The 12,269-nt window shown below is 33.4% G+C and overlaps 1 protein-coding gene across 2 annotated transcripts in view; it reads right to left on the bottom strand.

Moving 5' to 3' along the window:
- CDH19 (cadherin 19) overlaps positions 1-12,269 on the bottom strand; it is a 103,071-nt gene that overhangs the window by 51,844 nt on the left and 38,958 nt on the right. For both annotated transcript variants that reach the window (XR_011542090.1, XM_008527418.2), the window contains exons 5-6: positions 4,800-4,919; positions 1,890-2,054 (exon numbers count right to left, since the gene is read on the bottom strand). Coding sequence is in view for 1 of the 2 variants with exons in the window: in XM_008527418.2 (XP_008525640.2) it covers positions 1,890-2,054; positions 4,800-4,919 (285 nt within the window). In the remaining variant the exon portion in view is untranslated. The remainder of the gene's footprint in view (positions 1-1,889; positions 2,055-4,799; positions 4,920-12,269) is intronic.

Here is a 12,269-nt window from a genome sequence, read left to right on the forward strand (position 1 = left end):
AAACTACAAAAGGCAGCAGGAGTTTTGAGGACATTTTGTCTCAACGAGCTTCCTTGAGAGTTCTCCTGCCTTCTAGAACCTTCAACTTGCTATTTCACTTTCATCTAAATAAAACATAGACTAGATTTATTCAATGAATTCAGCCACCATTTTTCTCTCTATATTATATGTAAATCATTTTATAAAGTTCTGGGTATATCAGATTTAATTACACTATCTTCTGCATTTAGGACATATTTATGTTGTAGAGATAGTCATATACACAGTATATTTCATAACATGGAGATGAAGATCACACACCATTTCCTCATAGCCTAAATTCCATCCAAAGAGGAGCTGTTTTATTGACACACAAAGAAATGAGATGTTGTTCAAAGGGTACAAAGCTGCAATTATGTAGAATGTATAAGTTTTAGAAATCTAATGTACAGCATGATGACTAAAGTTAATAATACTGAATAATATAATGGAAATTTGCTAAGAGAGTAGATCTCAGGTGCTCTCATCACCCACACACACGCACAATGCGACTATGTGAGGAGATGGATATGCTAACTAGTTTGACTACAGTAATAATTTCACTATGTATATGTATATCAAAGCACCATGCTGTATACCCTAAATACATACAATTTTTATTTAAAAAAACAGTGACCACATTTTTAAATTAACATAATTTAAATTGGATGATAGCACAGAAATAAAAATCCAGATTTTAATATTTCTTGAAAAATCAGAAGATCTGATAACCCTGGGCATGGCACAAATTGGCTGAATTGAATAGTGTCTGCATCATTTAGGAGTGTGCATGTGTATGTGCGTGTGTGTGCACATGCACACGCGTGTGTTTGATCTACTTCTTTCTTTGCTCCACGCTTATCAAATTTTCCTCCTATCATCATAATTCCTCCTGATTTCTGGGAATGCTTATAAATGTATTTCTGTAGCTAAGACAGAATCCCCTGAAAAAGAAACTCCTTAGAAAAGAAATTCTTCCTAGGAATTTCCTAAGAAATTCCTCCTGAAGTACACTATGTGATTAACCTGTATTTATTACTTAAATTGTCACAGAAGGTGTGGCCTATTCTTGCTACAAAAATAAAAAATAAAGTAGTCATTTTAAATTGGTACTTATAGTAGGTAAAAGAACAAATTCCCAAAGATAATTATGTCCCAATACTCCAGAACTCATGAATAGGTTACCTAAAATGGCAAAAGGGAATGAAGGTTGCAGAGGGAATTAAGATTGCTAATCAGCCGACCTTGAGATGTGGAGATTGTTTCCGTTTCTCCAAGTGGGCCCAATCTAATCACATTTGTCCTTAAAAGTGGGAGAAGAGGCAAAAGTGTGGGCCAGAGAGATGGCAGTAAGAGAAGCATTTGACCCCCTTGGCTGCTTCTGAGATGTGCAGGCTGTCTACAGGAAGCAGAAAGAGGCTTGCAGGAGCTAACCGTGTCCCCCAATTGACAGCCATCAAGGAAACAGAGACCTAATCCTACAAACACGAAGAACTGAATTCTGCCAGCACCCAAATCCCAGGAACTGGATTCTGCCCTGGAGCCCACAGAGAGGGAGGCAGGCCTGCAGACACCCTGCTTGACCTCAGCCTGCGGGCGTCGTACCAGACTTCAAGATAATACATTTGTTTTAAGATATAAGTTTGTGGTAGTTTGTTATAAAAACAATTGAAAAATAACACATTACTCTTTCCCTTATATTTGACTTTCCACAGTAATGGAACTAATCACACCTTAGAATAATTAACAAATTTATTTTACATAATCTTAGTGCTGTTGCAGTGCTTTTAGAATGTGAACTCTATCATCTGCATCTATTCAACATACTTATAGTTACATTATAATAAACATTCAAGATGCTTTCTACTTACTTTCTTTAAATATGGGTTTATTGTCATTAACATCAGAAAGTTTAATTAATACACTCGTCGTTCCAGACAGTGCTCCAGGCAGACCAAGCATGTCTTTGGCTTGAATAATTACCCAGTACTCATCCTGCAGTTCTCTATCCATTTTAGAAGATATTCTTATGACTCCTTTAAAAATGTAATAAAACTCCAATTATTATTTCATTATTAACCATGACATCTTCCTAGTTAATTTTTAAGAATACAACCATATAATCATTCTTTTAACACATTTGGAACCACTACAATGTGCAAGACATGGCTCTGGAGAAAAAATATACCAATAATAAATTAAACACCAGCTCTGCCTAGAGTTTAGTGTGGTCACCACCATACTAAGCATGCTGGTAGACCTTGAATACAATACTGTGTTAAGATAATTGAGAGGTTGAGAAGAGCAGTGTCTTATTTTTACCTCAACCAGTTTTCTGCTATCTTCTCTAACATAAGTGTGCTAAAATTGACTTTTCCCATAAACTTTGAAGAAGTTCGTTTATTATAGGTAAATGTGTAAATTATAATGCCAAATTTATGCAAAAAAATACTGTGTCCTGTAATGTTAGTCTATTTTAAGTCATGATAGGTGAAGAAGGATTGGTTTCTGATGCAGTTATTCATAATCTACCAAAAGAGATAAATACATACACAGATATTCAAACTCAAGGTAGACCATGATAATTATTGTAATGTGCACTTTTTATAAAATTATTTAGTAAAAAATTAATTATCATTGAAAAAAAAATTGGACCACATTGTGACGGGATTTTAATTGTGGACTAGAGTGTTTCACAAGTATAATTTGTTATATGAATCAGTATGGAAATCATTGAATATATTAAACAGATGCTGCTGGTATCTCCCCACGTGTGCCTCTAGAGGGAATTGTGTTTCATATTAATAAAGGAGAATACTCATAGGGCTTTCGGAATGATATATCAAAGGTGTAGAGATTACTCAAACAGTGAGCGACTGGAGCATAGAGACCTGCGCTCCCCATATATGGGGGCTTCAATTTACTTTGCTCTATTTTCAACCTTTCTTCTCACCTTCCGACTGAAGAAAGGATATATATTCCTAGATCCTCTTACACACCAGAAAACTTAGCACTTCAATGTTCTGGCTCTCGTTTGTCTTGCTGCCCACTCCACCTCTGCTCCATCAATGCAATTTATGGCTTTCACTAACTTGCTCAATATATTTAAAAAGTCAGTGAGGGTTAGGGGAAAAGACAGTGCTTAAAATGGTCAAGAAGGTCCAGTGTGACCCAGCACATGTCTATTCCTCAGATACCCCACTTCTACTCTCCTCCTGGATACTTTTCCACACTGGCCTCTAGTTAGTGTAAGAGCTTCAACGCTGTCCCATCTCAGGAATTTCCCATACATTCTTCTCATAACCTGGAATGCCTTTCACTCTCTCTTCACCTTGGTCTGACTTCTGGTTTCAGTATATTCTTCCTTGACCACACAATATAAAGTAGGTCTCACTTTCTTTCTCCTACTGGACCTTATTTGTTTCACTTCATAATATTCACAAACTGAATGGATGTGTTCATTAATAGTCACATGTATAATATCTACTTTTAAGTTACGAGAAAGAAGAGTCCATGCTGGGTTTTTTGTTTTTGTTATTATTTTTTTAATGTTGCGATTTGGTACTGCTGTAAACACAGTGTGTTGTACGATGCCTGTTACATTTTCAACCCTTCTCAACCAAGACTGCATGAGGGAATTAAAACTTAATGTCTTAAGGCATCCACTGCATATGTTAAAATAACTTTTGTCCTGTGCATCCAGAATAATAGAAGCTAAGTACAATCCTTGGGAGAATTAAGAATACAGTCACTTAAGTCATATTTTTCATATGATTTCAATCAGGATTTCAATAAAACCTGATTGAGAAAGGCTGAGGTATTTAATATTTGCTAAATGAATAAATCAATAAGAAATGTTTAAATGTCCAACAATGCTTTATTTCATTTAAGATTTTCATGTCACCACATTGGAAATAAGAATTTACCTCTTACTAATAACCATAGAATTTTACTTCTTTTGACACTTGCCACATTCTCAGTTGTTTTAGTTATGAACTTATGTGGGTTTTTTTCCCATCTTTAGAGACTATAGGCTCTTAAAGGCAGGACTCATATGGTCTTAATCTTTGTTTGGAATGTGGCAATCAATATTTCTTAAATGAGTTAGTTTCCTATAATTCTCATGGATTCAATAGACATATTTAAAAGAAGGGAGAAATTTTCCTGTCCTATTTACTTTATAAAGTATTCAATTGCTTAATGGAAATTGGTGAAGCAAGCTTAGAAAATTCAAATATTATTTTCATCTAACTAAAAAATATATAAAATACAGAACTACATTTTTTGAAAGTGAATGCCTCATACAAGTTTTTACACCTAGACATAAATTCATGCTTAATCTCAGTCATTCTGGTTGCGTATGCAGGTGGATCTCATGGTGGTTTTAGTTTGCATTTCCATGATGACTAATGAGGTTGAGCATTTTATATTCTTGCAGGCTTTTTGCATATCAATTTTTTTCAATTGCTTATAAATGTCTTTTCCTCGTATTTTTAAATTGGATTGCCTGTCTTTCTAATTGATTTGTACGAATCCTTACATATGTTTTCTACTCCTTACACGAATCATTTGTAGTATGAATATGGAAAATCCAGTCTTTCAACCTTAGAAAAATCAGCTACGAGATGAAAAACAATTAAATGTTTAAAATTACAGCCCATTTATTTATTTATATAGCATCAGGTCTACTATACAACATGTTTGTAAGCTGAGAACTTTTGCTCTGACATTTGCTTACTTAGAATCATGCTGAATTTCACTATGTTTCATTCAAAAAATACCTGTTGTTGGTTCAATGGAGAAATAGGGTTGGCCTCGTAGTAAACTATACAGGAGACGAGCATTATTGCCACTCGAAGGATCATCAGCATCACTTGCTGTTACCTGGATGACTAACGTTCCTGAAAGGAAAAGAAATATTTATAGCAAATGAAGACAGTGGTCTAAGTGTACAATGAGTTCAGTTTTATAAAGCACTGTTTCTTTAGCAAGCAAGATGATAACATGCAGTGAAAGACTGCCTCCTTGTTCTGAATTATAAAACTGACATCTCTCTGTATAGACCAGAGAACGTAACCTCATGCAAAATAGCTCTTAATTACCATATACAATGTAGAATTTTAAACATGTAGATCTATGACATAATTAAATGCAACTATTAAACAATCCATTACAATGTGTAATTCAGGATTTGAAAAAGGTGTATTTACTAGCAGAGGAATCAAACGTTAATTGAAACCACTTTTCTTCAAGAATCATATTGTTATCCATACTTCCAAAAATAGTAAAATCTTGATAAAATATAAATAAATATTATTTAAATGAGCTTAAAATAGTATGAAGTTTAGAATAGGCATAATTATTTTGCCCATTTAAGTCCCTCCTATAAAATACCTACTGGTTTGAAGAATTTTTTTACAAAAGAGTGCGAAGCAAAATCTACCAGAGATTTATAAGGTAAACAGTTTCATTACAATTCAGTAACAATATAAATCATGGAAAATAAGTATTTGTACATTTAAAATTAATGCTCAACTTAAAAATATTTCTCGGGGCCATCCCAGTGGTGTAGTGGTTAAGTTCATGCGTTCCACTTCGGTGGCCTGGGTTCGCAGGTTCAGATCCCAGGTGCAGACCTATACATCGCTCATCTAGCCATGCTGTGGTAGCATCCCATATACAAAATAGAGGAAGATTGGCACAGATGTTAGATCAGGGCCACTCTTCCTCAAGCAAAAAGAGGAAGATTGGCAATATGTGTTAGCTCAGGTCCATTCTTCCTCCCCCCTCCAAAAAAATATATATGTTTTCTTTAAAAGTAATAAGCTTTTTAATTATCTTTATAGAATCTAGCATTATGGGTCTCATTATTAATCCACATTTATTAAAACACTATTTTCTGTGTCAATAAGATGGCAAAATGAATGCACAAAATCAAATAGTCTATGTGATTTTCTTTACAACTAGCATCATGAAATTTTTCATTACAATCTAATTTTATAAACTGAGACACTCTGATAGGAAACCCTTCTATTCTTCAGTAACAAAATTGTTGAAACTTTTACCATGGCCCTCAATCGTACGTAATATTTGCTGTTTTGTTTTAGTATTTTGTTAGTTATTTAACACTTGTTTTATACTGTACAACCATTCAAGAAGTAGACACCTTAATTTCAGGTGTTTTAAAATACATTCCTGCCATTTGTGACAATATAGGTGGACCTTAAGGGCATTATGCTAAGTAAGATTAGGTCAGAGAGAGAAAGACAAATACTGTATGATACCACTTTACGTGTGGAATCTAAAAACACTGAACTCCCAGAAACACAGTAGATGGCTGGGTACTAGGGGTTGGGAGTGGGGAATTGGGCCCAGACTTGTAGTTAGAGGACGAATAAGTTCTGGAGCCTAATGCACAATATAGTGATTAGAGTAAAGCAACACTTCATCATATACTTCAAAGTTGCTGAGACTAAATCTTAAAGGTTCTCACCAAAAAAAAGAATTGATAATTATATGACGTGATGGAAGATGCTTGCTAATGCTACAGTGGTAATCATATTGCAATATATCAGAGTATCAAATAAACATATTGTATACCTTAAACTTACAGTGTTATGTGTCAACTATCTCTCAGTAAAATAATAAATAAGTGAATAATGAATACATTCCTGTAGTAATTATGAGGAGTTATTTCAACAAAAGTCTTCTTAGGAATGAGCAATTCAGTTTGTATTGGACAAGACTTACTCTTTTAACTACCCTTCTGTGTACACATCCATTTACTCCCCCTGAATTTCCTCAGTATGTTTCCATTTTATTTCTTTCCATAAGGGTTTCCCATCCCTGGTTTACAGAACTAGACTACCTCTATTTAGCTTCAGGAATGATAGTGAAAATCATGGTGTGGTTAGTTGTTGACCAAAAGAAATTCTTAGTATTAAGACTTAAGCCTTCCCCTAGTACTATACAAACAAGAACCAGAAAGATGAAGGCAATGCACTGACGCACAGATCGCCCTGCACTTCATTTATACAAACACAAGTTATGGAGTCAGGTTGTTTCTCCCAGTTCAGTTTTTCTAAAGCACATTTTAACTTCTAACCAAACCTACCTCTTCAATGTCCTAATATCTCAGTCCCTTGCTCTCCACTAAACGGAAAACTTAGTGTAATATATTAATGAGTCATATAAAATAATTTCTCAGAATGTGTGGAAAATCCAAAAAGTCAAACTCTTAGGAAACTTAGTGGATAAAAAACAACATATTATAAATATTCTGTATAACTTTCTCTTGAATTTGTTACAGAGTTTACTTTCTGGAGAAATATTTATTATTCTCTGTGGTAAAACTCATGGCACTTTTTAAACTGAAAGTAGAAAACCTATAGAATTGGGATAATTCTATGACACTTCAGTGGCACCCAGCGCTTGATAACGAACCATCAGTGACTACTCAGGGATTCACTTGATATTTGTGTATGTGTGTGCATGTGTGTACACGTGCATGGATGTATCCTACTATAAGTTACCATGGAAGAAAGAAATTTAAAACAATTAAGATGAAAAAAAATGCAACTGAATTTCTAAAAATTCATTGCATGTGTTTGCTTTCGATTCTTACTCATGATTCGTAAATATTGCCTATAAAATTTAGAAGGACCTCAGCAAGTTTCAATTCTTATATCACTCTAATGATCTGATTTTGTTTTATTTTCTTTAGTTGTTTCTGGCTTTCTTTTTCACTGTTTTAGTTTTGACATCAGAATTCATTAAGTACAGAAGTAACTTTAAAACATCGTAGGTATTTTCTAAAAGATGTTTCTAAAAAAGTCAACAGAGAGAAGTAAGTCTATATATTTTCCTAGTCAGCAACTCAAATATTGTAGAAATCTTCAAGAAATAGTCAAGTAACATAAACAAATAATAAAAATAAATAATGAAAGCAGTCAAGAAATATAAAAACATTTGATAATATTTTATATGATTATGTTTTCCATGAGGATTTGTCATTTGTAAGGGAATCAATCTATATATTCACATGTAGTTAGGAATTAGTTACAGAATACACACAAAATTGAGAAAATTACTATGAGGCCAATAATGTGTCTTTCAATGCAGATAATTAATAATTGTTTCACAGTTCCCCCTTCCTTATATTACTGGTTAAATATAGGTAAACAGATATTTGGTGTTTGAGAAAATAAATGCTTAATTTCTACACTCATTCTTATACAAACATATGTAATCCTTCCTTTATATGTCAGTAATATCAGAAATGAATTACTCGTGTTTGAAGCAAAATGAATACCACAGCAATGCTCTTTTCAAGTACAGCAGGCTTTTGAGGCTTACGTAAGTACTCTTTATTATGTCACGATCATTATTTATTGTTAGAATCACTCTGAACAGGTTTATGAGCAATGTGGCTCCAGTCTCCTGGCCATCCCATTTCCTAACAACATCCCAGGCATCGCTATGAATTGAGGTTGCATTGTAAAATATTATGGGCACTATTCCACATAACAACACAGTTTATACAGGTCCATGTTAGCATACTTATGGACCTATTTTTAAATTTGTATGTCTCTAGAAAAATGCATTTTGAATGTTTAAACCTAAATCACAAGTAAAGATTTGGGATATATAATATTTACAAGACTGGGATATATATATATATATATATATATATATATATATATAAAATGTATATTATATGTGATTCAATATATATATCTAATGAATTCTATATAAATTCCTAAGAGAAATAATCTAGATAGCCATTGAAAGGGAACCTAGCTAGGATTCTAAAAAATGTTCAAGCATTATTCCACACAAATAAACTGACAATTCAATTGATCAATATAAAGTTATAATAGAATGTCACCAGTTGGGTTCATCACAAAAGTTCAAGGTTGTCTAAACATTAGAAAATGAACCAATATAATTTGTGGCATTAATAGAATAAAGGAGAAAAATGGAAAAAAGAAATTTTCATTAGATATATAAAATACATCTGAAAATATTCAACTTAACTCAGAAAATTAGGACTATAAGGCAACTTTCTAAATCTGATAAAGGGCATTTTTATTGAAAGCAATCATATTTAATTGTGAAAAGTTAAAATTTTTCCATCTGAAATAGTTAAAAAGCAAAAACTTTTACTTTCACTGCTGTTTTTTCAACATTGTACTGAACCTTCTAGACAATGCAATGAGACAATATCATGTATATGTAATTAAATGATAAATAGATGATGATGATAGATAGGAGATAGACATTGGAGAATAAAAAATAAAACTGTAATAACTATTCATAGGTAAGAACATTTTTGTTAGGAAATCAAACACTATACACATAAAATAGTATACAGAAAAATATCAAATATTAAATTAGTAAGGTCACGGGAACACAAAAAATGTACAAAAATCCTTTTTATACCAGGAATACATATTTATAAAATATTTTAATTAAATGTAATATATATGATAAGAAATAAAATATCCAAGAGTATATAAACAAAAATTATTGAAGACCTCTCCAAAGAAACTAAAGAGAAATGAATGACAGAAAAATGTGGACGAAAATACTGGGTTTATGAATTAGATGACTATGTACTTAGAAACATCAACAAACAGGTTCACAGTGTAAATGCTATCCAAATCAAAATCCTAGAAAATTGTATTAATGAGTAAGTTGAAAAGATCATTATAAAATATGTATGGAAATGCAAAGGACCAAGAACGGTCAAGACAATTTTGGTGAAGAAGAGCATCTGGGGGACTTGCACTAATAGAGGGCAAGGCTGATGATACAACGACAGCGATACAACGATACAACTGAGAGAATATAATGTTGGTTCCCGGAGCAAAGAAAGAAAAAAAAATGGAGCTGATAAAACCAATTAGAGCTTCAGAAACAAAATCATACATCCATGGAGAGCTCATTCATACAATGATGGTGCAGCTGAGAGTTGGAGAATCACTGAATCCGTTTCTTATCTTAACTTTGTTGTATCATACGGTGCCCAGGTTTATCACTACCCTCGTTCAGATTTCACTATGTCTTAAAGGAGAACTTTCTGTACTGCCCATAAGTCTCACACAGTTTCTCACACTCCCTGGAAGAAGCTGCAAGGACAATGTAGATCTCTACCAAATTCACTCTGGCTTATTGTAATGAGCCTACTAATAATACTCTAAAATATAGAAAATCAGGGACTAATGCTTCCAGAACAAGATGCCGGAAAAAAATCGGGCTGAAGCAGGACTGTCCTGAGTAAGCTGGAGATCTGATAGCCCTACTTTAGAACACCTATGACAACGCAACACGACCCTGAGGATTATACAAAAGGAAGTAAAAATAACCCAGAACAGGTAAGTGTAGCTTGAATTGTCTTACCCTTAACTTCTATTATTCCACTTTAAGCCAAGTTCCTGTAATTAGAATTGCTCAGCTGATGGCAATTCTTAAAATTTTAAATTGATTAGATCCTTGAAAGTGAATTAGCAGGGAATGTAAACCAGAGAGTGGGAAAAGCCTTCTCTGGCTTGCTGAGGGATCCAAAGGCCAGCGAGTGTCTCTGAGACACCACAGCTTGACCAGAGATGGCCATGTTGTTTGGAGATGCAAAGAGCCAGTATGATTGGGCACTTACAGTCAAAAGATCCTTATAGTCAAAAGATCTGAAATCAACTTGTATCTATCCTGTTAAGTGAACAAAAGTTTAACTACAAAAAATTATTCTCCTAGAATCGTATTTTAATCAGTAAATTCTCAGTTTGCTTTCTCCAATAATAAAAACACAAATATAATATTTAATATAATAATTCTGGCTTCTATTATTGCATTGATAGGTAATATTATTTGCCTATAATACCCTTGAGAGAATTTTTCATAAATGCACATTGAAAATTAGCTTTGCTTTCTAGCTAGCTTCTGAATCTTTAAAGCTGTCTTTTGCAAAAGGATTTTTTTTTAAAAGATTTTATTTTTTTCCTTTTTCTCCCCAAAGGCCCCTGGTACATAGTTGTATATTCTTAGTTGTGGGTCCTTCTAGTTGTGGCACATGGGAGACCGCCTCAGCGTGGCTAGATGAGGGGTGCCATGTTGGCGCCCAGGATTCGAACTGAGGAAACACTGGGCGGCCTGCAGCAGAGCGCACGAACTTAACCGCTGGGCCTCGGGGCTGGCCCCAATGAAAGGATTTTTTATGAAAATAAATTTAAGATGATATTTGACTTTGCCCATTTTACTAGACACTGTATTGCAAAAACTTATTGTCAACATAGGCGACGCAGGAGAAAAACTTAAATAAAGTGCTTGAGAGAAAAATCATAGTTTAGTAGTCTCTAGAATCTGCATTTGCTGATAGACTTTTTCACTTATGACAGAAAATTATAAGAAGATAATGGTGCATTAATATAAGCTAAAATATTTATTGTGTATGAGAAATTACATATAAGTTACACTTTTTGGGACAATTTTAGTAAGTGCTAACACTGGTAAAACTACATAAAGTTTTTGAAGATTGAAAGCATTATTGGCGGCATCAATAATATGATTTCCCAAAACATCAGATTTATTCTCGCACCAAAAGTAAAACTTAACGTAAGAATAGTGTAACTCTGTCAATGTTGATTTGTAGGGATTTTAGTATTAACCAGAAGTATTACAGAGGACTGAACGATTCTCACCCAAATGTTCTTTAATATTAGTAATAAAACTGTATTAGATGTTATCTCATATTTCACACAGAATGTGTTCTCTTCTGGTGATTATGAGAGGAATCCAAACATACAAGAATGATAAATTTTGATACTCAGACTAATTTAGAAATCATGTAAGCCATAGAGAAAGTCTGCAATCTGTGACAAATTTATTGAGAGGATGTTGAGTTGTTTAATGGTGAGATTTAAAGCAGCACAAATTAATAATATTATTTTGACTTACACTCTGAATCTGTGATTTTTATAACAAAAACGACATAACATATTAGATGATCAAGTAAAATTATAATTTTCAGAAATCAAGCTCATGACGGACACAAGGGTTTAATCAGTGCATCTGCTCACTCCTTTACACTGAGAACTTATGTTATTAGGAGGAGGATTACTATTTATTTACAAGTTCTGATTAGCCCATCTTTACTGTGTTTATATTTGAGATGCAATTACTTTGCAAGCTAGAAACACCCAGTGAAACTCAAGAAACATAATATTTTCCCACTTGTTACCTTAAAAGTGCAAAGT

This window comes from Equus przewalskii, chromosome 7 (genome assembly GCF_037783145.1).
Source record: "Equus przewalskii isolate Varuska chromosome 7, EquPr2, whole genome shotgun sequence".
NCBI classification, from domain to species: Eukaryota; Metazoa; Chordata; class Mammalia; order Perissodactyla; family Equidae; genus Equus; species Equus przewalskii.